This window comes from Scyliorhinus torazame, chromosome 14 (assembly GCF_047496885.1).
Source record: "Scyliorhinus torazame isolate Kashiwa2021f chromosome 14, sScyTor2.1, whole genome shotgun sequence".
Taxonomy (NCBI): domain Eukaryota; kingdom Metazoa; phylum Chordata; class Chondrichthyes; order Carcharhiniformes; family Scyliorhinidae; genus Scyliorhinus; species Scyliorhinus torazame.
In genome coordinates, this window is record NC_092720.1 from 222,261,578 (window position 1) to 222,289,209 (window position 27,632).

The window sequence follows — 27,632 nt, forward strand, 5'->3', positions numbered from 1 at the left end:
ACTCTCCACTGGTCATTCCTGGCACAAAGGCGGATGATTGTGGTTGTTAGGCCAATGCTCTCACTGCCAGGACATCACGGCAGGGCTTCCCGCTTAAGCACCACCTTACAAATTCACTTCCTCCAACACTGGTGCAGCCGTGTGTCCCATCTAAAGATGCACAGCAGCAACTCACCGAGACTCCTTTATCAGCACCTTCCAGACCTCCATCACCCAGAACGACAAGGGCTGCAGACACGTGGGAACGCTACCAATGAAAAATCCCCACACACACCATCCTGACTTGGAATTATCCCACCATTTGGGAAGAGCAGCATCCCAGGGAATAATTCTTTTAAAAAAAGGTTTTTAAGGCGTATACATCTTCAACTTCATCAATGACCTTCTCTCGATCATAGCACAGCGCTAAATCGCTGGCTTTTCCCGTACCGGCCTCCCCGAACAGGCGCCGGAATGTGGCGACTAGGGGCTTTTCACAGTAACTTCATTTGAAGCCTACTTGTGACAATAAGCGATTTTTAATTATTTTTTTTACGTGCGGATGTTTGCGGACGACTGCACAATGTTCAGCACCATTCGCGACTCCTCAGTTAATGAAGCAGTCCCTGTCCAAATGCAGAAATATCCAGGCTTGGGCAAGTTCCATTCATGCCACAGAAGCGCCCGGCAATGACCATCCCCTACAAGAGAGGATCTAACCATCACCTTTGACATTCACTGGCATTACCATCGCTGAATCCCCCACCATCAACATCCTGGGGGTTACTATTGACCAGAAACTGAATTGGACCCAGCCGTATAAATACTGTGGCTACCAGGGCAGGTCAGAGGCTGGGAATCCTGCGGGGAGTAACTCACCTCCTGACCCCCCAAAGCCTGTCCACCATCTACAAGGCACAAGTCAGGAGTGTGATGGAAAACTCTCCACTTGCCTGGATGAACTCAGCTCCAACAACACTCAAGAAGCTCAACACCATCCAGGACAAAGCAGCCCCGCTTGATTGGCGTGCCTTCCACAAACATTCACTCCCTCCACCTCCGATGGACAGTGTCAGCCGTGTGCACCATCGACAAGATTCACTGCGGGAACTCACCGAGGTTCCTCAGGCAGCACCTTCCAAACCCCACCACCACCATCTAGAAGGACAAGAGCAGCAGATACCTGGGATCACCCCCCACCTGGAGGTTCCCCTCCAAGTCACTCCCCATCCCGACGGGGAAATATATCGGCCGTTCCTTCAGTGTCGCCGGGTCCAAATCCTGGAGTTCCCTCCCTAACAGCACGGTGGGTGTACCTACACCTCAGGGACTGCAGCGGCTTCAAGACGGCAGCTCAGCACCACCTTCTCAAGGGGCAATTAGGGAGGTGGCCGTCCCAGCAATGCTTGCATCCCCAAAAGAATGTATCAAAAAATTCTGTTCCATGAAATCCTGGGGATTACTGCCCAGCAATTGAGATCAAAATTAACCAGCACGCTACACCCTACAAGAAAGACATCTACAATCAGGCTTAGTAGAAAAACGGGAACCTTTATTAAAATAGCAATCTGAAAGATGTGTGGTATCTAAACAAGTGTGGCAGTACTGTACTTGAGAAGTTCTGAATCATATTTAAATCTCTCCATAATCACGATATCAGTTATTAAAGGCTGTTGCCCATGGTTTCAAACTCTGGGTTGGTGGGAGCTGCCGAGACATCTTGAAGGTGGACTTTGCAATTTTATGAATGGGGACCTCTGCTACTGGCCAATGGGCGGGTCTCCATGATGGACAATCATGCCTGTGTCAAAATCATCCTTCATATCTATCGGTTGTGGTGGGATTGCCAAGTTCCATGGGCTCCCCCCCCTGCCCCCCCCCCCCCCCCCCCAACCTCAATGCCCTCCTCAGGCCCGCAACCTTCCACAAAACCCTGCTCTCCTCCAACACCAGCCTCCAGCACATCCCTCCGTCCCTTTGCTGGTGGATGTACCCTCGCCCCTCGGGCACTGGAGATCCCTCCCTCAACCTCGTCGCCTCTTTCCCTCACTTTCTTCCTGTTGGACGCTCCTTGTTTTCGGTCGTCTACCCCGAATGCCCCCTGCAGTGGCTCCAGGGCAGTTGATTTTCTGACTGGGTGCAGGCCAGAATCGATGTGATAATCCTCAGCTCCACTTCATAGAATCTTTACAGTGCAGAAGGCGGACATTCGGCCCATCAAGTCTGCATCGACCCTGCGAGAGAGCACCCTACCTAGGCCCCCCCCCCAACCCCGTGACCTCACTTTATCTTTGAACATGAAGAGGTCATTTATCACGGCCAATCCACCTAACCTGCACATCTTTAGACTATGGGAAGAAACTGGAGCACCCGGAGGAAACCCACGCACACACGGGAGAAGGTGCAAACTCCACAGCCACCCAAGACCAGAATTGAACCTGAGTCCCTGGGGCTGTGAAGTAGCAGTGTTAACCACTGAGCCACTGTACCACCCAGTTACCCGCCTTGTCCCCTCGATTCCCTGACTGATTAACAATGTCTCTCTCGGCCTTGAACATACTTAACGACCCGGCCTCTACAGCTCTCTGCGGGAAAGAATTCCACACATTCACTCTCCTCTGAGAGAGGAAATTCCTCCTCATCTCCGTCTCAAATGGACGACCCCCTGACTCTGAGATTGTGCCCTCTGGTCCTAGACTCTCCCACAAGAGGAAACATCCTCTCAGTGTCTCTCCTGTCCAACCCCCTGAGAATCCGATATGTCTCAATAAGGTCGCTCCTCATGGTGGCACAGTGGTTAGCACTGCTGCCTCACAGCTCCAGGGTCCCGGGTTCAATTCCGGCCTCGGGTGACCGTCTGTGTGGAGCTCGCAATTTCTCCCCGCGTCTGCGTGGGTTTCCTCCGGGTGCTCCGGTTTCCTCCAACAACCCAAAGATGTGCAAGTTAGGTGGATTGGCCGCGCTAAATTGCCCCTTTGTGTCCAAAATATGTACAGGTTAGGTGGGGTTCCGGGGATAGGGTGGGGGAGTGGACCTAGGTCGGGTGCTCTTACAGAGGGTTGGTGCAGATTCAATGGGCCGAATGGCCTCCTTCTGTACTGTCGGGATTCTATGATTCCGTGCTAACAAACCCCAATGATGACGCAGTTATCCTCAGAGAAGAGATGGAAGAGGAGATTTAATCTTTTTTTTCCTCCCTCTCTACTCTGTCCAGAACCTTCCCCACCCCCCTTTGAGTGATTTGGAACACCCCGATCAAATGTCCGCTCAAGCCATTCCTCGGGAGACCAGCAGGGATACGATGGGACAAATATTCTCCCGCGTCGTAACTGCTCCATGATTCTTCGTCAAAACTCCCAACGTATAAATATTCCGGCGAAGACGAGGGGGGGGGGGGGGTGGGGGGAGCTGGGAAAGTTCAGGGCCATGCTGGCGAATGCGTTGACCAGCGTCCTGAGTGGCTAGCCTAGACGAAGATGGAGCTGTTCCAGCTGGATTGAGTGTGGCTTTCGAACTGAGCCTCCAACAGCTGTTTGATGAGGACCGCCTTCTCCTGTTCCAGCTGTGTGATCCACTGGCTCTTCCTCGACACTTCCTGTTGAGCAGAAACACAGTCAGCATCATCGTCCACTTGCATTTCCATATCAGGGAGTAACCGGATTGATTGGATTGGATTTGTTTATTGTCACGTGTACCGAGGTGCACTGAAAAGTATTTTTCTGCGAGCAGCTCAAACAGATCATTAAGTACATGAAAAGAAAAGAAAATACATAATACGGCAACACCAGGTTCACAATGTAACTAGACAACACCGACATCGGATGAAGCAGACAGGGTGTAGTGTTCATCAGGTCAGTCCATAAGAGGGTCATTTCGGAGTCTGGTGACAGTGGGGAAGAAGCTGAGTCTGTTTGTGCGTGTTCTCAGACTTCTGTATCTCCTGTCCGATGGAAGAAGTTGGAAGAGTGAGTAAGCCGGGTGGGAGGGGTCTTTGATTATGCTGCCCGCTTTCCTCAGGCAGCGGGAGGTGTAGATGGAGTCAATGGATGGGAGGCAGGTTCGTGTGATGGACTGGGCGGTGTTCACAACTCTCTGAAGTTTCTTGCGGTCCTGGGCCGAGCAGTTGCCATACCAGGCTGTGATGCAGCCAGATAGGATGACAGCCAGATGTTTTATAGGAGACAGTGGGGTAGTGGGAATTGTCATAATATACACCAGTATATCATGGTGCAGACACACACTGATGGACACACAGTGGGACCAATCAACACACACAACACCGCAGCCAATCACCAGTTAGAGCACACGCACTATAAAGACAGGGGGTATCAGAGTTCCCGCTCATTCGAGCTGCAGCTCGCTAGGAGCACAGAGCTCCCAGCCTGCAACACAGACATTCACCATGTGCTGAGTGCGTCGACTGGTCAGGACAAGACAAAGGTCTTTAGTTAAAGCTAGCATCGTGTTAACCCACAGTGAGAGTATGCTAAACAATTAATGATTCAATAAAATAATGTTGCACTATTTCAAGTGTTGGTGACCTGTATGTGTTCCACGGATCCAGAGCACCCAACACAACATGATACCAGGAGTTGAGGGATATTAGCACTTCTTAGACTTACCTGCAAATGATCTGCCTTCCGCCAGCGTTCTGTCATCCTGCAACATGGACAACATCAGCCCGCCGCCGCCACTCCGCATCGCCGGCAACCTCGGGGCCAACTGGAAGATATTCAAACAGCGCTTCCAGCTCTTCCTCGAAGCCACGGACAGGGAGGACGCCTCGGATACCAGGAAGATTGCTCTCCTCCTATCCACGGCCGGGGACCATGCCATCCACATTTTCAATTCTCTCACCTTTGCGGATGATGAAGATAAAACAAAGTTCAAGACGGTTCTCAAGTTTGACGCTCACTGCGGCGTGGAGGTGAATGAAAGTTTCGAACGCTACGTGTTCCAGCAGCGTTTGCAGGGTAAGGATGAACCTTTCCAATCCTTTCTCACGCACCTCCGCATCCTTGCGCAATCTTGCAGCTATGGTCCCACCTCCGACTCCATGATATGCGACCAGATCATTTTCGGTGTTCAGTCGGACCCCCTACGCCAGCAGCTCCTCAAAGTAAAGCAGTTCACCCTAGCGACCGCCATTGAGACCTGTGTCTCGCAGGAAAACGCCACGAGTCGGTATTCCCACATCCAAGCGGCTGAAACGGCGCGGCAAGGTCCCCATGAGGCGGAACGGGTCCAAGCAATTGAGCAACTCCAGGGCCTCAGCCTGGACGAGGGCGGCCATTTCGCGCGCTTTTCGCGGACTCCCGCGCTTGTGCACACCAAACGAGGGGACGGCGACACCGAAGAACGCAATGCGCAGGCGCGCACGACCGCACCACGCATGCGCGGTGGTGCAGTGAACGTGCTGACGCTACGACGTGCGGCAACTGTGGCTCCGCCCATTTAAAACAGCAATGCCCTGCCAAATCCCGACAGTGCCTACGATGTGGCAGACTTGGCCACTATGCTGCCTGCTGTCGAGCAGCTCAGCCTTTCAATTCATATCGCTTCAGCCAGCCTCGCAGGAATGTTCGGGCAATTCAGCCCACGGTCACCGAGTCCGATTCCGACCTCCCACACAGCAGTGACACCGAGGACCCGAAGGCGCCTTTTCGAGTCGGTGTCGTGACAAAAAACAGGCTGTTCCCGAAGCAAAGACACCAGCCGCTGTCGGTATACAGCATCGATCCAGACGATGAGTGGTGTGCCACCCTGATGGTCAACCGGCCCCAAATCCGCCTGGACACTGGTGCCTCCGCCAATCACATTGCGCGGTCTGACTTCCAAAGCCTTTGTGTCAAACCAGCCATCCTCCCATCAACCTGCCAGCTATTGGATTGTAATGGCAATGCCATTGCTGCCAGCGGCTCGTGCCAACGTGAAGTGACGCACAGGTCACGCAAAGCCATCCTTCCCTTTGAAATCATGGGCTCCTCGAAAGACTCCCTGCTTGGCGCGCAGGCATGCAAGCTGTTGAACCTAGTTCAGAGAGTTCACTCTCTCTCGCCTGATGACACGTCTGCCTTTCAGGACACCGACTTCAGGGCGCAGCTCGACGCCATCGTCAACCAGCACCACGACGTCTTCGAGGGCATGGGCACGCTCCCATATACCTACAAGATCTTATTGAAACCGAATGCCACGCCTGTGGTGCACGCACCTCGCAGGGTCCCAGCACCCCTTAAGGACCGCCTCAAGCAGCAGCTGCAGGACCTCCAGGACCAAGGAGTGATTTCCAAAGTCACGGAACCGACCGACTGGGACAGTCCCATGGTTTGTGTAAAAAAGCCTTCCGGTGAATTGAGAATTTGCATTGATCCCAAGGATCTCAATCACAATATTAGGAGGGAGCATTATCCAATTCCCAAGCGCGAAGAGCTCACATGTGAGATGGCTCGCGCCAAGCTCTTCACCAAACTCGACGCCTCGAAAGGATTCTGGCAAATCCAGCTCGACAAATCCAGCAGGAAACTGTGTACATTCAATACTCACTTTGGCAGATATTGTTACAACAGGATGCCGTTTGGGATCATATCTGCTTCAGAAGTGTTCCATAGGATTATGGAACAAATGATGGAAGGCATTGAAGGTGTTCGCGTCTATGTCGACGACATAATCATTTGGTCCACCGCCCCGCAGGAGCATGTCAGTCGCCTCCAGCGTGTATTCAAACGCATACGTGAGCATGGCCTCCGCCTCAACAGGGCCAAATGCTCTTTTGGTCAGACGGAACTCAAGTTCCACGGGGACCACATCTCCCAGTTGGGTGTACGGCCGGATGCGGACAAGGTGGCTGCTATCACAGCCATGAAAACGCCAGAGGACAAGAAGGCGGTCCGCCGATTTTTGGGCATGGTCAACTTTTTAGGGAAGTTCATACCTAACCTCGCCTCTCATACCACGGCTCTCAGGAACCTGGTCAGGAAGACGACAGACTTCCAATGGCTCCCTGCCCATGAGCGCGAATGGAAAGAACTCAAAACAAAACTGACCACGGCCCCGGTCTTAGTTTTCTTTGATCCAGCAAAAGAGACCAAAATTAATGACCGATGCGAGCCAATCCGGCATTGGGGCAGTGCTCCTGCAACGCGATGAGGTCTCATCATGGGCCCCCGTCGCATATGCGTCACGTGCCATGTTCCCCACGGAACAGCGCTATGCACACATAGAAAAGGAGTGCCTGGGCCTTCTGACCGGTGTGGTTACGTTTCACGATTATGTCTACGGACTTCCTCAATTCACCGTCGAGACCGACCATCGCCCGCTGGTCAATATAATACAGAAAGACTTGAACGACATGACGCCTCGCCTCAAGCGCATTCTTCTCAAGCTCCGGCGATACGACTTCCAGCTGGTATACACCCCAGGCAAAGACCTCATTATTGCTGATGCTGTCTCCAGGGCACTCAACACTCCATGTGACCCAGCGGGATTCGTCTGCCAGGTTGACGTCCATGTGGCCTTCGTGGCCTCCAGTCTACCTGCCTCGGATGAACCCCTCGTCCAAATTTGCAGCGAGACGGCGGCTGACCCTTTGCTACAGCGTGTCGTGCGCCACCTAACAGACGGGTAAAGGGCCAATGCCCACAGTTCTATAATGTCAGAGATGATCTGGCGGTAGTAGACGGGGTTCTTCTAAAACTGGACCGCATTGTTATCCCGCACAGCATGCGCCAGCTTGTCCTGGAACAACTACACGAGGGCCACCTTGGTGTGGAAAAGTGCCGCCGACGGGCCCGAGAGGCAGTGTACTGGCCCGGCATTAATGAGGACATCGCCAACACAGTGCTCAACGGCCCCACTTGTCAGCACTTCCAGCCTGCCCAACCACGTGAGAACCTGCATCCCCATGGGTTGGTCACGTCACCATGGACCAAGGTGGGCATCGACCTGTTCCACGCGCTGGGTAGAGACTATGTCCTGAGTGTGGACTACTTTTCAAATTACCCGGAGGTGATACGGTTGAACAATATCACATCGCCTGCAGTCATCCGTGCATATAAGGACACCTTTGCTCGACACGGCATCCCACTCACGGTGATGTCGGACAATGGCCCCTGCTTCGCAAGCCAGGAATGGTCCAACTTTGCCAGGCGGTACAATTTTGACAAGTGACATCCAGTCCCCTGTACCCCCAATCCAACGGCAAAGCGGAGAAGGGCGTCCACATAGTCAAACGGCTCCTCTGCAAGGCTGCCGATGCTGGGTCCGATTTCTACCTTGCCTTGCTGGCCTATCGCTCCGCCCCACTGTCCACTGGCCTGTCATCAGCCCAGATGCTCATGGGTCGTACCCTGAGGACGACGGTGCCGTCCATTCATGTCCCAGACCTCGACCACGTTCCGGTCCTTCGCCGGATGCAGCTGTCTCGTGCACAGCACAAGGCGGCTCATGACTCCCGTGCAGCTGATCTCCCTGCTCTGGCTCCAGATGACAACGTCCACATCCATCTTCTGGATGGTGGCTGGTCTGCAACCGCTGTTGTCCTTCGACAGGTGGCCCCCCCGCTCGTTCCTGGTTCGTCTACCGGATGGCTCCATTCTGCGCCGTAATCAACGTGCCCTTCGTCTCGTTCCACGCTCGCTACGTGATCCTCCACTGTCGCCTCGCCCTCCCGCTGACCCTGCCACGGACTATGCAGAGACCCCGGTCACTTTGCATCCCCCTGACTCTGACGCAGTCCAGCCCGCTCCTCAGCCGGCAGCTCCCGACCCACCCTTGAGGCGGTCAACCAGAATTCGTCGCCCACCTCAGAGTCTTAATTTGTGAACTTTGTGGACTTATAGACTTTCTGATTTGTTCTGTTCATCCGTTTGATCGTTTACATGGTTTGTATATAGTGTTCACCTCGTTATTCTTGTGACACACTGTTTTTCTGCACCAGGCACCTTCCCATGTAAATAGCTTAGTTCTCATGTACATAGTTCTGTAAATATGTCTTTCGGACATACGTAGTCAGGGACATTCTTATCATACACTATTTATTGCCACACATGTACATTCTTTTATAAAAGGGGGGATGTCATAATATACACCAGTATATCATGGTGCAGACACACACTGATGGACACACAGTGGGACCAATCAACACACACAACACCGCAGCCAATCACCAGTTAGAGCACATGCACTATAAAGACAGGGGACATCAGAGTTCCCGCTCATTCGAGCTGCAGCTCGCTAGGAGGACAGAGCTCACAGCCTGCAATACAGAATTCACCATGTGCTGAGTGCATCGACTGGTTAGGACAAGGAAAAGGTCTTTAGTTAAAGCTAGTATCGTGTTAACCCACAGGCAGAGTATGTTAAACAGTTAATGATTCAATAAAATAGTGTTGCGCTATTTCAAGTGTTGGTGACCTGTATGTGTTCCACGGATCCAGAGCACCCAACACAACAGGAATGTCACTGGACTGCTAATCCAAAGGCCCAGGTTAATGGTCTGGATTCAAATCCCACTCCGGCAATTAATAAAATCCGGAATCTAAAGCTAGCCTCAGTAATGGTGACCATGAAACTATTATCGATTGCTGTAAAATCCCACTTAGTTCACGAAAGGGCGGCACGGTAGCACAGTGGTTAGCACTGTTGCTTCACAGCGCCAGGGTCCCAAGTTCGATTCCTGGCTCGGGTCACTGTCTGTGCGGAGTCTGCACCTTCTCCCACGTGTCTGCGTGTGTTTCCTCCGGGTGCTCCGGTTTCCTCCCACAAGTCCCGAAAGACGTGCTGTTAGGTGAATTGGACATTCTGAATTCTCCCTCTGTGACCCAAACAGGCGCCGGTGTGTGGCGACTAGGGGCTTTTCACAGTAACTTCATTGCAGTGTTAATGTAAGCCTACTTGTGACAATAACGATTATTATTATAATGCCCCGTCAGGGAAGGAAATCTGCTGTCTTACTCCGTCTGGCCTACTTGTCACGGCAGTCCACAGAGTGATGGGGTTGACTGCTAACTGCCCCCTGGAAATGGCCTCAGCAAGCCACTCAGTCCAGCGATGCCTTTAATCCCTTGAAATAATTTCAAAAACAAATGTTTTAGATACCGGTATATCCCAAATTCCCTTCCGAAAGTTACGGTTGGATCCGTTTCCGCTGCCCTGTCAGTGTCAATTACTGACGGACACAGATTTAAGATCCTTGGTAAAAGGGACTGAGGGGGAGGGCGGAGAAGGAGAGAATGTTGTTTCTAAAGCAGTGTGTGTCATCATGACCTGGAATGTGCTCTTCACCAAAACATTTGTCGAGGAATCTCAGGGTTGTTGTGAACTCAGAGCTTGTCACTGACATGAGGACTGATGGCCCTGTAAAGTCGCATTGCAGAGAGAGGCATTGAGAGATTAAATATGTGGAAGAAACAAGATCTAAACGCATGTTAAATATGAGATCATCCATTTTGAGTCAACAAGGATAGATCCCAATCATCCTTAAATGGCGAGGAGTTACGGGATCCAAGGAGAATTAGAGGTCGGTGTGTACGGATCACTAAGGTCAAGTTGCAAAAAACAGGGTGAGAGTATAAAGTGGCACGGTAGCACAGTGGTTAGCACTGTGGTTAGCACTGTTGCTTCACAGCGCCAGGGTCCCAGGTTCGATTCCCCGCTTGGGTCACTGTCTGTGCGGAGTCTGCACGTTCTCCCCGTGTCTGCGTGGGTTTCCTCCGGGTGCTCCGGTTTCCTCCCACAAGTCCCGAAAGACGTGCTGTTGGGTGAATTGGACATTCTGAATTCTCCCTCTGTGTACCCGAACAGGCGCCGGAATGTGGCGACGAGGGGATTTTCACTAGACAGCATCTGGTGCTGTGAGTATGGTTCTGACCACAGCACCTTAGTGCTCTGCGATGCAGAGCGAGGCCATCAGCGTGAGTTCAATTCCCGTACCGGCTGAGGTTATTCATGACGGCCCGGCCTTCTCAACCTTGTCCCTCGCCTGAGATGTGGTGATCCTCAGGTTAAATCGCCACCAGTCAGCTCTCCCCCCCTCAAAGGAGAAAGCAGCCTATGGCCATCTGGGACCACGGCGACTTTACTTTATCTACCTATCCAGCTGCCTTCGGGGATCTGTGGACACACACCCCAAGGCCCCTCTGTATTTTCCAGCGTCCTCCCATCATTGTGTATTCCCCTGCCTTGTTATTCCTCCTAAACGCTCGGCAAGATCCTCCAACTCGGTGGTACCTCATTGGCCCTGGGTTTGTTTGGCCTAATGCTAGACTGGACAGAGCTTTGTTCTCAAAAGTGCCCATGTTGCTCCAAAATGGCCTGTCAGCTGAGCGTCCCCTTATGCTAACAGTTTCCTTTGAGATATTGAGAATTAATAGTCCACAGACATTTCATACCTTGGTCAGCAAGTAATTTTGTTGTTTAAGTGCATCCAGGGTCCGTTGCTGGAGCCTCCTGTCTTTCCCTCTTGGCAAATGTTCAGCGTCAGGCTGTTCTGTGTAGTGGTGGGGCAGCAACACCTGGAACAAACAGTGACTATTCAGGCGACGAGGAACCAATCAGTTTTTCAATTTGCAGTTTTAATTACTTTAACATGTCCATTCAAGGGTTTGCGCCACCCTCATGACGAATTGAACACAGGGCTGATTAATTTAAGAATCTGAGTGTTGCCAAAGAAAAGAGACGTGCTGCCGAAGCTTTTTGTCTCGCACTCATCAGGTCAGATTTGCAAGAATCCCAAATCTCAAAGGGAACTACAATTTATACCGCACGGTAAGAGACCGCTGATTGATCGGCAAGTGGACTCTAACTGTTGGAGGCGTTGCCATGGACAATGAACCAGGGAACAGTTAACTGGCAAGCCCACCTTCACTACTCAGTATACGCATTGGGTTTCCTACAGTTCCACGCACCAATTGACGTTACCTGCAACCTCGTAAATCGGGCCCCAGTGTTCACTATTCCAGCTTGATCCCAAAATAGGCCACACCAAAGCTATCCTGCCGGACAGGGACGACCTTGATCAGACCATTGCACAAACTCATGAATGGGTCTAAGGCTGTCACTTTCGGCCCAATCTACCTCAAATTAACCCCAGATGGGCAAGGTGTTTCAAAGATTAGAACAACAAGTGAAGCTGGTTGTTTTATGCTGCTACGATGCCGTGTCAATACTTATTCAACTTCAACAAGATGCTGCTGTCAAACCAAAAACATATTCTGCCCGCCACCCAAACAATAATGTGGTATATGAATTTCAATGCTGGTGTGATGCCAGGGTTGTAGGCCATCAGTCCCAATGACTGATGGATTGTATTGTCCCAACATTAGATGTGATTCTGCAATTAGACAACACTTACTAAATGATCCTGATTGAGGTAAGAATTACACTAATGGCAATGAAAGATTATCAAAGCTTGCAGTCCAGCTCACCTATGCTTGCTAGAAGCTATATATATTAGTACATAGGCCCCTGTCCTTTGCAAAGAAAAACAACCATGTCCACGTAGTGTGTCATTTTCAAATAAACAAAATCTTGGCGGACACCCGTTCCTTGGTTCATTCTCCGTGGCAATGCCCTAACCAATCAGAGCCGTGTTGCCTAGTTTTATTTCTTTTCAAAGCTTGGCAGTTAACTGTTCCCTGGTGCATTTTCTATGACGCCGCCCCCAGAAATTAGAATCCACTTGCCAACTAGTCATGCAGTATAAATTGTTGTTCCCTTTGAGATTTGGTATTCTTGCGAATCTGCCCTGGTAAGTGCAGGATGTAAAGCTTCGACAGCATGTCTCTTTTATCAGCAAGTCAAGTTCTGTACCAGCGAGCGGCAATTTCAGAGTGAGGCTAATTTGGGCTAAAATAAGGGACACATTTGAAGCTGCAACAAACATTGCTCATCTTCTGTCCAATGGGCTTTTCTTGGGTGGCAAAGAAATTGGGATTTTAACCTGTAGGCTGCGTCACGGCGAATCAATTGATTCCAGATACCTTCCAGCAATCTCTGCCAATGTAATTAATTGAAGGAAAAGAGAGAATTGTTTTCTTTCATGACCTTTGGACATCACTTTGCAACTAGTGAAGTACTTTGGAAGTGTGATCATTGGCTTAATGTGGGAAACAATGCAGCAGTTTCCACCCAGCAATGAGGTATTGATCAGATCATCTGTGTTTGCAATGATGCTCATAGGTTAGGTATTGGCTGGGTAAAACCACAAGAGAGTAAGTGGTTACGCATAATATACTGTCTGTGACTTTCGGCGAACAGCACTGACTTCTATTATTATTAATCTTTCCGGAATTACCAAAGCAGATTAGGCTATTGGATCAAGTCAATAGTGAAGGGATTAGTGGGAGCAGATGCACGTGCTGCTCACTGCTCTCCTCTTGGTAATTCTGTACAGTTCAGTGGCATCCCAGCAGTGGAACGATTTCCTGGAGCAAGTCCATATTCCAGAGTTCTGGAAGAGGAGGGGGAAGCCAGGCTGAATCCATTGGTGCATTTAAAACCTATCATTAAGATGAAGGATAATCCGTCTTCCTCTCATCAGGTCAATTTCACAAGAAGCAACGACGGTTTATACAGCAAGAGACAAGAGTTCCAATTGGCAGAGGCATTGCCATCGAGAAAGCATCAGGGCACAGTTAACTGCCGAGCTTTTATTTAAATTCAAACCCGGCAGGTCGACTCTGATTTGAGGTGGACCCTCAGAAAGTTGAGGGTCCACCTCATACTCCAGAATCTTGATAACAAGATCCAGTTTGACACTCCCAGGACAAGGTTGAGGGAGTGCAGCACTGTCAGAGGTGCCATCTTTTCTATGAGACGTTAAACCGAGGTCCCGCCTGGATCCCATTGAACTGTTTTGAGGAAGAGCTGGCGAGTTCTCCCTGGTGTCAGGGACAACGATGTTTCCCTCTACCAACCTCACCAAAACAGAGGACCATTCTCATATGGGTGGCACAATGCTTAACACTGCTGCCTCATAGCGTCAGGTACCTGGAATCGATACCAGCTTTGGGTGACTGTGGATTTTGAACGTTCTCCCTGTGTCTGTGTGGGTTTCCTCCGGGTGCTCCGGTTTCCTCCCACAGTCCAAAGATGTGCAGGTTAGATGGATTGGCCGTGCTAAATTGGCCCTTAGTGTCCAAAGATGTGCAGGTTAGGTGGATTGGCCGTGACCAATGCACAGGGTTACGGGGACAGGGCACAGGAGTGCCATAGAGTCATCGAGGCGTACTGCGCAGAAAAGGTGCTTTGGCCCATCGAGTCCACACTGACCATAACTACCCCTAATCTCACGCAAATCCCTAATCCATGAATGTGATGGTCTTTAAAGTGCTCATCCAAGAGCCTTTTAAAGGTTCTGAGGTTTCCAGCCGCCACTACCTTCCCAGGCCAGGTTCTCACCACCCTCTGAGCGAACATTTATCTTCTCAAATCACCTTGGAATCTCCTGCCCCTCACCCTAAAACTATGCCCCCTTGTGATTGACCCCTCAACCAAGGGGAACAGCTGCCTCCTATTTACCCTGTCCAAACCCCTCATTATCTTATACACCTCGATCTTCTCCCCCCCCCACGGCCTTCTCTGCTCTCAAGAAAACAATCCAGGCCTATCCAGTCTCTCCTTGCAGCTCAGATGCTCCATCCCAGGAAGCATCCTGGTGAATCTCCTCTGCACCCACTACAGTGCAATCGCTTCCTTCCTATAGTGAGGTGACCAGAGCTGTACACAGTGCTCCAGCTGGGGCCTAACCACATTCTGTACAGCTCCAACGTAACCTCTTTGCTCTTATGCTCTATGCCACAATGGATAAAGGCAGGTGTCCCATATGCCTTCTTAACTACCCTATTCACCAGCTCTGCCACCTTCAGGGATCTGTGAACAAGTACCCCATGATCGATCTGTTCCTCTGAGCTTCCTAGTCTCCTGCCATTCATTACACGTTCCCTTGTCCTGTTTCTTCTGCCAAACTGCATCACCTCGCACTTATCAGGGTTAAACACCATCTGCCACTTCTCTGCCCATCTGGCTAACCCATCCATATCTTCCTGTAACTACAACCCTCTTCTTCACTGTTAACCGCCCTACCAATCTTGGTGTCGTCTGCAAACTTACTTCTCATTCCCCCCATGTTTTCGTCTATATCATTCATATATATGATAAACAATTGGCAGAGGCATTGCCATCGAGAAAGCATCAGGGCACAGTTAACTGCCGAGCTTTTATTTGTGGGCAGCACGGTAGCATGGTGGTTAGCACAATTGCTTCACAGCTCCAGGGTCCCAGGTTCAATTCCGGCTTGGGTCTCTGTCTGTGCGGTGTCTGCACATCCATCCCGTGTGTGCGTGGGTTTCCTCCGGGTGCTCCGGTTTCCTCCCACAGTCCAAAGATTGTTCAGGTTAGGTGGATTAGCCATGATAAATTGCCCGTAGTGTCCAAAATTGCCCTTAGTGTTGGGTGGGGTTACTGGGTTATGGGGATAGGGTGGAGGTGTTGACCTTGGGTAGGGTGCTCTTTCCAAGAGCCGGTGCAGACTCGATGGGCCGAATGGCCTCCTTCTGCACTGTATGAATCGCACTCAATGATTACACTAAGGGACCCAAGCACTGATCCCTGTGGTACGCCACTGGACAACAGTCTCCAGTTACTCAAACAGTCTTCTACCACCATCCTTTCTGTCCTATTACGAAGCCAGTTTCGGATCCATCTCATCAAGTTTCTTTGAATTCCACGTGCTTCTCAATCAGTCTCCCATGTGGGACCTTGTCAAAGGCTTTGTTAAAATCCATATAAACTACATCAACTGCACTTCCTTTATCCACACTTTCGGTCACTTTATCAGAGAATTCTATCAAATTTGTGCGGCATATCCTCCCTCTGACAAAGCCATGCTGACTATCCCTAATCAACACGTGCCTTTCCGAGTGGAAATTAATTCTCTCCTTCAGAATTTTCTCCAATAGTTTCCCTACCACTGACGTGAGACTCACCGGCCTGTGATCCCCTCGTTTATCTCTACCCTTCTTGAAAAGTGGATCCACGTTAGCTCTTCTCCAGTTCTCTGGCCTAGGTAGAGTGCTCTTTCATAAATTAATAAGTTCATAAGATACAGGAGCAGAGCTAAGCCATTCGGCCCATCGAGTCTGCTCCGCCATTCGATCATGGCCGATATGTTCCTCACCCCCATTCTCCTGCCTTCTTCCCATAACCCCTGATCTTCATATTAAGCAAGAAGTCACCTTATTGATCATGAGCACCATATTGGTGCTTGAAGTGCTGTTATTTGCAGGGCTGCAGACCAAGAGCTGGAGGGTGAAATCAGCCAGAGTAGTTCTGTCTTAGAACACATGAACTAGGAGCAGGAATAGGCAATTTAGCCTCTCGAGCCTGCTCCACCGTTCAATACGATCCTGGCCTTAACTCCACCGTCCTGCCCGTTCTCCATAACCCTTCAACACATTAACAATTAAAAATTTAACTCCTCCTTAAATTTACTCACTGTCCCAGCATCCACCGCACACTGGGGTAGCGAATTCACAACCCTTTGGGAGAAGTAGTTCCTCCTCAACTCGGTTTTAAATTTGCTACCTCTTAACGTAAGGCTATGACCTCTCGTTTTAGAACGCCCCACAAGAGGAAACATCTGCTCCACGTCTACTTTATCCACAGCTTTTACCATCTTGTACACCTCAATTAGATCTCCCCTCATTCTTCTAAACTCCAGAGATTATCGGCCTAAACTGTTCAATCTCCCTTCATACGACAAACCCCTCATCTCTGGAATCAATCTCGTGAACCTCCTCCGAATTGCCTCCAATGCCACGACACCTAGGACTTGGCTCCCCACTCTGCAACTGGATCCTCGATTTTCTGACCAACAGACCACAATCAGTAAGAATGAACAACAACACCTCCTGCACAATAGTCCTCAACACCGGCGCCCCGCAAGGCTGCGTACTCAGCCCCCTACTCTACTCCCTGTACACACACGACTGCAAAACTTGGTTCCAACTCCATCTACAAGTTTGCTGACGATACGACCATAGTGGGCCGGATCTCGAATAACGATGAGTCCGAATACAGGAGGGAGATAGAGAACCTAATGGAGTGGTGCAGTGACAACAATCTCTCCCTCAATGCCAGCAAAAATAAAGAGCTGGTAATTGACTTCAGGAAGCAAAGTACTGTACACACCCCTGTCAGCATCAACGGGGCCGAGGTGGAGATGATTAGCAGTTTCAAATTCCTAGGGGTGCACATCTCCAAAAATCTGTCCTGGCCCACCCACGTCGACGCTACCACCAAGAAAGCACAACAGCGCCTATACTTCCTCAGGAAACTAAGGAAATTCGGCATGTCCACATTGACTCTTACCAACTTTTGCAGATGCACCATAGAAAGCATCCTATCGGGCTGCATCACAGCCTGGTATGGCAACTGCTCGGCCCAGGACCGCAAGAAACTTCAGAGAGTCGTGAACACAGCCCAGTCCATCACACGAACCTGCCTCCCATCCATTGACTCCATCTACACCTCGCGCTGCCTGGGGAAAGCGGGCAGTATAATCAAAGACCCCTCCCACCCGGCTTACTCACTCTTCCAACTTCTTCCATCGGGCAGGAGATACAGAAGTCTGAGAACACGCACGAACAGACTCAAAAACAGCTTCTTCCCCACTGTCACCAGACTCCTAAATGAACCTCTTATGGACTGATCACATTAACACTACACCCTGTATGCTTCATCCGATGCCAGTGCTTATGTAGTTACATTGTATATGTTGTGTTGCCCTATTATGTATTTTCTTTTATTCCTTTTTCTTCTCATGTACTTAATAATCTGTTGAGCTGCTCGCAGAAAAATACTTTTCACTGTACCTCGGTACACGTGACAATAAACAAATCCAATCCAATCCAATCTTTCCTCAAATAAGGGGACCAAACCTGTGCACAATAGTCCAGGTGCGGTGTTGCAACAACATCTTACCTTTATACTCTATTCCTTTTGTTATAAATGCCTACATTCCTTCACTTTCTTTATCACCTGCTGTACCTGCGTGCTCGTTTTCTGTGACTCCTGCACTAGGACACCCAGATCCCTCTGCATCGGAGCTCCCCAAAGTCTCACCCCATTTAGATAATAAGTCGCCTTTCCGTTTTTTCAACCAAAATGCACAACCTCACACTTATCCACGTTAAACTGCATCTGCCACATGTTGGCCCACACTCCTAACCGATCCATATCCATTTGTAAGGTTCTTATCTCCTCATTGCAACTTACTGTCCCAACTAGTTTTGTGCAAATTTGGCTCCAGAAGTTTCTATCCCTGCATCCAAATCGTTTAATATAGATTGGAAATAGAGGGTTGGTTCAAACTCGATGGGCCGAATGAAATGAAATGAAAATGAAAATCGCTTATTGTCACAAGTAGGCTTCAATGAAGTTACTGTGAAAAGCCCCTAGTCGCCACATTCCGGCGCCTGTTTGGGGAGGCTGGTACGGGAATTGAACCGTGCTGCTGGCCTGCCTTGGTCTGCTTTTAAAGCCCAGCGATTTAGCCCAGTGTGCTAAACCAGCCCCAGTCTCCTGAGGAGAATGGTCTCCTTCTGCGCTATAATGTAATTTTCCTTTTCTGGTGCGCAGCCCATGTCACAACAGTGAAAACATTTCAAAATTACTTGCTTGGAATGGGCTCAAGGTGGCGCCAGAGCGTGGCGCCTCTCTGCGAGCTCTCTCACACAGACTCTCTTCCTACATCTTTTATAGCCGTACTAACCTTTTAGAACTTAATGTTAACACTAACGCCTCCTTTAACCTTTCTCTTCACCCGATGCCTGCATCTACGTATTTACATTTATCGTATGTCCTATGTTTTTTCCTGTATGGAACGATCTGTCTGGACGGTACGCAGAACGATATTTTTCACTGCCCCTCGGTACACGTGACAATAAATCAACTCCAAAGCCAATTGGTTGCAAAGTGCCTTGAGACGTTTTGAGATTGTGTAAGGCACCTTTGAAATATAAGCTTTTGAAATGTCTCTCTACAGGCAGGAACAACAAGAGCAATGGTAAAGAACTGACCCGCTCTGCACTGGATATGAAATCACAGAGACGATAGTTGACGTGCTGGATCTTGTCCTGGAGGAGAGAGACACGGCTTGGGACTGATCTGGGAGCAGAATCCTGAAATATTATGGATAAAAATTCATGTTAAAGGTTAGGGTTGGTTTTCACACCCCAATTCCCAGTTCTCTCTCGAACATACAAACTCCCAAATGAAGAGTAGGCCACTCGGCCCCTCGAGCCTGCTCCACCGTTCAATAAGACCAGGGCTGACCTGTTGATGTTTCATTACTCCCATCTACTCCCGATGATTCCCATGCCCAACAAGAATCTGTCTACCCCTGTCATGATATGCAGACATGCACTTAATGAGATACAGACAGGCAGCTAATGAGCAGAGGGAACAGGACATAACCAATCAGCAGGCAGGACACTCAGGGGTGGTATCTCACTATAAAAGGCACGAGGCACTCACACTCCGCCTCTTTCCACTGATGAACATCTACAGTGTGAGTCAGGGTGTATGTACAGCATCACACCTCCAGCTTGTGGCTAAGAGCTAGTCCGGTTCAGTCAGGCAGAGTAACCACACTTAGGTTAGCAGAGAGTCGAACTCACAGAGAACTGTGCTAACTGTGTGACAGGTTCAATAAATGAAATTGAACTAACTTCAAGGTCTGGAGTCGACTTGAGTTATAGCTGCATCCAGTTGCAGCCTGTGTTATCTCAGTGTGCTTAACACGACAACCCCTACCTTAAAAATATTGAATGACCCCCGCCTCCACTGCCTTCTGAGGCAGAGTTCCGAAGTCGCACAACCGTTTGAGAGAAAATAATTCTCCTCATCTAACCTAAAAGGACGACCTCTAATTTTTAAACTGTGCCCCCCCCCCCCACCCCTAGTTCTGGCCTCACCCACAAGAGGAAACATCCTTTCCATGTCCACCTTGTCAGGACCATTCAGGATCTTAAACACCTCAATCAAGTCACCTGCTCACTCTTCTGACCCCCAGTCTGTCCAACATTCCCTCATAAGACCACTCCGCCCATTCCAGGTATCAATCGAGTGAACCTCCTCTGAACCACCTCTAATTTCTTTACATCTTTCCTAAAATGGGACCAAAATTGCGTAGAGCACTCGAGATATGGTCTCATCAATGTCCCGCACAATTGAAACACAGCCTGCATTGCTTTAGAAGGCGCTGATGTTGCACACGATTGTTGGACTCTTTCCCAAGTCCCTCATATGAAATGCCATCACATGAGGATCCGTGAGAACGGAGCCTTGTGCCCTGGGGCAGCCTGCGACCACATTCCTCACCATCAACCTGAAATTTTCAGTCCCTGGATCGTGACATCTCCAATCTCTCGGTGCCACTCTCGTAGAAACTCACTGCATCGAAGGAGGCACTTCAGCCATCCTGTCTGTTCTTTTTCTTTTTTTAAAATAAATTTAGAGCTACTCAATTTTATTTTCCAATTAAGGGGCAATTTAGCGCGGCCGACCCACCTGCCCTGCACATCTTTTTGGGTTGTGGAAGGGTGAGACCCACGCCGACACGGGGAGAATGGGCAAACTCCACACGGACAGTGACCCGCGGCCGGGATCGAACCCGGGTCCTCGGCTCCGCGAGGCAGCAGTGCTAACCACTGCGCCGCCGCGCCGCCCGTCATATCTGTTCTTGGCCAATCCAAAACTAATCCCATTGCCCAGCTAGCTTCCCCGAAACTTGCTCTTCGGTCCAGCTCCAAATAGCCATACAACTTTCTCCTAAAGGAACTCTGCCCCCAGTGGCAAAGCATGCCCCGTGCACCACAGGCCCTCTGCGGCAGTGACCCGCTCTTATTTTTGACAATTAATTGGGAAGGGTGGGAAGCCAGAAGCAAACCCAGTCAGATCAGTTTTCTAATTGGCGAGTGAGGTAGATTTTGCCCCTCACCCGCTTTATCAAAGCCCAGATTCTATTTTCACAGTTTGGGAAGGGGGTGGTATTGTCACTAGACAAGTAATGCTGAGACCCAGGCTAATGCTTTGGGGGTCACAGGTTCAAATCCCACCACGGCAGCTGGTGGAATTTAAATTCAATTAATAAAATCTGGAATATAAAGCTCGTCTCTAATGGTGACCGTGAAACTATCATTGATTGGTGTAAAAACCCGTCTGCTTCCCTAATGTCCTTCAGGGAAGGAAGTCTGCTGTCCTAACCCCGTCTGGCCTACATCTGACTCCAGATCCACAGCAATGGTGTTGACTTTTACCTGCCCCTCTGAGTTTGGGCCTGGCAAGACATTCAGTTCAAGGGCAATTAGGATGGGCTTATTGCCCTGCCTGTGACATCCACATCCCATGGATGAATAATGGAACAAAATATTAGCCTCCAGTCCGTGTATGTGAACAGAAGAAATAGGAGCAGGAATGGACCCTATCGCCCCTTGAGGGTGTTGTGTCATCCAGTAAGATGGCGTGGTTGGCACAGCTGCCACACAGTGCCAGGGACCCGGGTACGAATTCCGATCTCGGGTGACTGTCTGTGCGGAGTCTGCACGTTCTCCCCCGTGCCTGCGTGGGTTTCCTCCGGCTGCTCCGGTTTCCTCCCACAGTCCAAAGATGTGCAGCTCAGTTGGATTGGTTTTGCTAACTTTCCCCTTAGTGTCCAAAGATGTGCAGGTCAGGAGAATTGGCCATGGTCAATGCCAGGGTTATGGGAACAGGGCAGGGAAGTGGGCCGAGGTAGGGAGCACCTTCGGAGGGTTGATGCAGACTCGATGGGCCGAATGGCCTCCTTCTGCGCTGTAGGAATTCTGTGGAAGATTTTTTAAATTAATTGAGTCATGGGGCACGAGTGCCATTGGTCTGGTTGGCATTCATTGCCTTTTAAAAGTTGTGGTGAACCACTTTCATGAACCACCGTGGCTGGTCTGGGCCCACATTACGGATTTGGACCCAGCGACTCTGAAGGATCAGTGATACATTTCCAAGTCCAGATGCTGTGTCTGACCTAAAGCAGAACTTGGAGGTGGTGGTCTTCGAACGTGGGCAGCACGGTAGCACAAGTGGCTAGCACTGTGGCTTCACAGCGCCCGGGTCCCAGGTTCGATTCCCCGCTGGGTCACTGTCTGTGCGGAGTCTGCACCTTCTCCCCGTGTCTGCGTGGGTTTCCTCCGGGTGCTCCGGTTTCCTCCCACAGTCCAAAGACGTGCGGGTTAGGTGGATTGGCCGTGCTAAATTGCCCTTTGTGTCCAAAATGGTTCGGAGGGGTTATTGGGTTACGGGGATAGGGTGGAAGGGAGGGCTTAAATGGGTCGGTGCAGACGCGATGGGCCGAATGGCCTTTTCCTGCACTTTATGTTCTATGACTGTCGCTGGGTGGTAGAGGTTGTGAATTGGTTGGGAGGCATGCCTGATCTTCTACCACAGCTCTACTATTCCCAGCCTGCCCCATAGCCTTTGACCCTCGACCACGTCAAGCGCTTGCCCCTAACTACACGACCGTCTTTCCCTGGTGATCAGCCTTTCTCCAGACGCAAACCAAATCAGAAATTTCCATGGTGTGCTCACGTTATCTCCCAAACTCTCGCCGCCGTGTCTCAGCCTCTGGTGTATGCCCTGGATCTCCTGATGGTACCAATCTCGTGCCCGCTCCACCATCTCCAGCCCGTGCCACAGGGCATCGCGCTGCTGTTCCAGCTTCTTCATCTGTTTCAGCTGAAAGAGGTACCGGTTACGCACATTAACACTCATTGGACTTGCCGGCGTGAAATTACTCCAGGTCGTTTCGGTTTGGGGGGGGGGGGCAGATACATGCTCGGCAGGCATGATTTGCCCACTCTACGCGATGCCCTGGAGTCAAAACCGTAGTACCTTGGGAATGTCACCAATGTTTGACCCAGTGGGATATCTGGCACTACGTGATTGGTTACATCGCTGAGAGAGTGGGAGGAAGGGGGTCAGGGGCGATTGAAGGTGGCATGGACCCCACCGGGGCACTGCTGACCCAATGGCAAAGCACCACTGAGAAACCCTGACCCCTTACTCACCCCTGACCCCAAACCCACACCAGGGAACCGTCCCAGAGACTATCGGGCACCCACGCCATAACGCCCCAACGAGCCCAAGTTTTGAGAAGCTACGGAGCAGCAATATTGCTAAGAGCTGCCTCGAAAGATTACATCACGACTTAAGAAGTAGGTTTAATTTCCTTTCGAATGTGTTTTTTCATGGAATGCGGGCGCCTATCAACGGGCCAGCGTCTGTTGCCCTTCGAAAAGAGTGGCTTTCAGAAGGCAGTTTACAGTCAACCCCATCTGGAGCCACATGTAGGCCAGGCCGGGTGAGGGTGGCAGATTTCCTTCCTTGAAGGACATTAGCGAACCGGATGATTTTTACAACAATCGACAATGGGTTTCACGGTCATCATTCGCCTTCTGGTTTAGCTCAGTGGGCTAGCCAGCTGGTTTGCGGTGCAGAACAAGGCCAGTAGCGCGGGTTCAATTCCTGTACCGGCTGAGAATTCTGAATTCTCCATCTGTGTACCCGAATGCCGGAGTGTGGCGACTCGCGGCTTTTCACAGTAACTTCATTGCAGTGTTAATGTAAGCCTACCTGTGACAATAACGATTATTTACATTTAAATTCACATTTACTTCTTAATTCCAGATTTATATTGAATTCAAATTTCACCATCAGCCATGGTGGGATCCGAACCCAAGATTTATCCCGTGTCTCCGGATGACTAGTCCAGTCAAAGTACCACTACGTTGCAGCCATACCCTATGTGCATGGGGAAGATTTTGGAGGGCACGGCGACACAGTAGTTAGCACTGCTGCCTCGCAGCGGCAGGGACCCGGATTCGATTCCGCCCTCGGGTGACAGTCTGCGCGGAGTTTGCACGTTCTCCCCCCGTGTCTGCGTGGGTTTCCTCCGGGTGCTCCGGTTTCCTCCCACAGTCCAAAGATGTGCGGGTTAGGTGGGATTATGGAGTTGCAGGGATAGGGTGGGGGTCGGGGCTAGGTATGGTCCTCTTTCAGAGGGCTGGCGCGCATTCAATGGGCCGAATGACCTTCTTCTGCACTGTGGAATTCTAATTCAACGAAGGGGCAATATTAACTTTGAGTAATGGTGCAAAATTGGTGAGAGTGAGCTCCCAGTTATTTGCCTCATCTGATATTCCCTGCTACTGACTCGAACAGCAAGGACATTTGGTTGTTGCGTCTTCAGGGAAGATCAGTGAATTTTGTCCATTGTCTCCCCTTCCTCTAGCCCCCATTGGTAGACATACCCTCAGCTACCTGGGATTTCTCTCTCCCTAAACTCATACCTCTCTACCTCTCTCTTCGCCTCCTTTGGACGCTTCTTAGCCTTACCCCTTTAGCCTTTTGGTCACCTGATTTCATATCTCCTCATTTGACTCAGAGTCAATATTTGCCCAATTTGTGTTCCAGTGGACACTTCACTGCATTGGATGCAAGTTGCAGTTCTTAAAATTGCCCCGGTGACACATTCATTGAAGCGTAGATTCACTGCGGGAACTCACCGAGGTTCCTCAGGCAGCACCTTCCAAACACACGGCCACCACCATCTAGAAGGAGCAGCCGATACCTGGGACCACTACAGACCTGAGTCCATAACCCAGGCTACGGCCCTCCCAGTGCAGCATTGAGGGAGTGCTGCACTCTCGTGCGTTGCCATCGTTCAGTTGAGATGTTTTTGCAGGGGTACGAGGAAAATGGCGCTAAGTCACGACGCTCAGTTGGAGAGTCGGTGCAGATACAGTGGGCCGATTGTCCTCCTTCTGCGCCCGCAACAATTCAGTGATTCAGCGATTAAACTGGGGCTTCGTCAGCCCTCTCCGGTGCACCTGAAAAAGATCCCGGGGGGCTATTCCGAAGAGCTCCCAAGCCCACTCTGGTACCCTGACCAACATTCATCCCTCAACGAACACCCCTAAAATCAGATTTTTAAAAATAATTTAGAGTACCCAATTCATTTTTTCCAATTAAGGGGCAATTAACGTGGCCAACCCACCTATCCTGCACGTCTTTGGGTTGTGGGGGTGAAACGCACGCAGGCACGGGGAGAATGTGCAAACTCCACACGGACAGTGACCCAGGGCCGGGATTCGAACCCAGCTCCTCAGCAATGCTAACCACTGCGCCACCGTCTAAAAACAGATTTAACTGGCCATTGTCACAATGTTGTTGTTGGTGGGGGAAAACTGGTATTTTTAACATTACAACAATGTTAAAAACAAACAATTATGGGTTGTGAAGAGCGTTGGGGCATCCTGGGATTGTGAAAGGTGCTATAGAAATGCAAAAGAAGCAGGACGATACTCGAGGTAATAATGTTGTCCCGTTTTTGTTGTAGATACTTCCAGAGGAGTGGACTAAGACTGTGGGTATGACACTGGACAGGTGGAGGCTCCATCGGCACATATACAGCATCATAAAAAAGCCTTTATAACTGATATTCATGCGCATGGACTCCCAATAATGTTTCGTCCCATTGCAGACCCAGAGGCACGGTGATTCATCTGTTCTGTGTCCCTGTTTAAAATGGTGTTTAGAATGCTCTATTTGCACAAACATTGCTTTTAACAAAGGATCTCATTGAAAAGAGTGCCTCACTGTGGGTCCCTCGAACAAAGGGTTCCACAAGCAGCGAAATCTGATTAAATTTCACTCCGACAATGGTTAATTATTGGGGAGTCTGGTTTTTACAAACACAGACGAGTGATTTGTAATAATAATCACGTTTATTAGTGTCACAAGTAGGCTTACATTAACACTGCAATGAAGGTATTGTGAAAAGCCCCTAGTCGCCACATCCCGGCGCCTGTTCAGGAATATGGTGGTAGAGTTCAAAGCGAGGAATTACAAGAGGAGGACATTCGGCGCTCAATTCAGATTGGAGGGGGGAATGTGGGGGTAGAGTTCAAAATCCCACCATGGCAGCTCGTAGAATTTAAACTCAATTCGTAAAACGTGGAGTATAACGCTCGTCTCAGTCATGGACACTCATTGATTGTTGCAAAAACCCACCTGGGGCAATTAGGGACAGGCTTCAAATACTGACCCAGCCAGTGACGCCCACATCGCGTGACAGAGTACAATCAAGTCTGTATTTCATTAAATCCCGGCTGACCTGTATGACAACTCCATTCATCTGTCTTTAATCCCCTCAGTACTCCCACAAACCGAGGGCGACGCGGTGGCACAGTCGTAAGCACTGCTGCCTCACGGCGCCGAGGATCCGGCCAATCACACGGCCTCAAAAGCTCCAATCGATACTTTTTTTTTTAGCGGGGCAGAACTCCAGGTTTTGACCCACCCTTTGCTTGAAAAATAGTTTCCTGCCTTCACTGCTGAAGATTCTAATTTTAACCTTATATCCCCCCCTAACTCTGAATTTTAAGTCAATTTCATAGAATCACAGAATTTACACAGCAGAAGGAGGCCATTCGGCCCATCGAGTCTGCACCGACCCTTGGAAAGAGCCCCCCCCCCCCCCCGCTTTAGCCACGGCTCCACCCTATCCCCATAACCCCAGTCACCCCACCTAACCTTTTGGGACACTAAGGGGCAATTGAACATGGCCAATCCACCCAACCTGCACATCTTTGGACTGTGGGAGGAAACCGGAGCATCCGGAGGAAACCCACGCAGACACGGGGAGGATGTGCAGACTCCGCACAGACAGTGACCCAGCGGGGAATCGAACCTGGGACCCTGGTGCTGTGAAGCAGCTGTGCTAACCACTGTGCTACATGCCGCCCATCAGTTTAAAGGTAGGGTGCAGCGGTGGGGAAGGGGTTGTGTGTGTTTGGGGTGGGGGGGGGGAAATCTCAATTTGTGGGTCCTATTTAGTGGGATTGCTGGTATCGGGGTCCTCTGTGGAGACGAACCTTCGGAATCATCGTAAAGACTGATTTACAACTTCTCGCACATTCTGGCGGCAGGACTTCAGTCGGGGCTTGGCGACAAAGAGCCGCCCCGACAATTCTTGCCAAGACGAGCGTCCCGACTTTGCTAAAACGTCGGCTGGGTTTTGCATGAGGTGCGTGTGGGCAGAAAACGGGAACAATCGAAAGAGTGCGCCCTGGCAACTTCACGGGTTGGCGCCCCCGCAACACCAAAAGCACTGAGCTCCCACTCCCGGCTAGGTGGGAGGCGGGGGGGGGGGTGGGGGGGGGGGGGGGGGGGGGTGGAAGGCAGGAGCAGTAACGAAGCAATAACTCACCCAAATGAAGAAACGTCCAGCTTCCAGGCTGCTGTGCAAAGGAATGATGACGAGGGTGTAGCCAGCTTGCAAAGGCATGGGGGAAGGTGTGTGTCTGCGTTGTGAGCAAAGCCCAGGGAGTCTAACTCCCTCTCGCGCCTATCCCCCCCCCCCCCCCCCCCCCGCCACCCACCCCCCCAGACACTCCGCGTGGAGGAAGGATGGACGGTCAACAACACACTGTCACCCTCCCACACATGCGGCGACAGAGGATATCCACGGCTATCCCGGGCTGAATCGAAGGCCCAGAGGGTTTGGGGCACGGGGAGGGAGAGAATGACTGCCCGTCAGCCGGCACTCCCGTCTACAGCAGCAA

At 50.5% G+C, this 27,632-nt stretch overlaps 1 protein-coding gene across 2 annotated transcripts; it reads right to left on the reverse strand.

Moving 5' to 3' along the window:
- Nucleotides 1-1,510: 1,510 nt before the first annotated feature.
- Nucleotides 1,511-27,632, reverse strand: LOC140390565 (suppressor APC domain-containing protein 2-like). 2 transcript variants are annotated; one of them, XM_072475744.1, is made up of 5 exons: nucleotides 27,278-27,632; nucleotides 22,597-22,743; nucleotides 19,056-19,157; nucleotides 11,367-11,489; nucleotides 1,511-3,574 (listed from the first exon to the last, which is right to left on the reverse strand). In XM_072475744.1, exons 1-5 carry the CDS (start codon nucleotides 27,353-27,355, stop codon nucleotides 3,446-3,448), a joined length of 579 nt encoding a protein of 192 aa, XP_072331845.1. In that variant the 5' UTR covers nucleotides 27,356-27,632; the 3' UTR covers nucleotides 1,511-3,445. The 2 variants fall into 2 exon arrangements, with proteins under 2 accessions (XP_072331845.1, XP_072331846.1); XM_072475745.1 differs by lacking the exon at nucleotides 27,278-27,632 and adding an exon at nucleotides 26,183-26,289.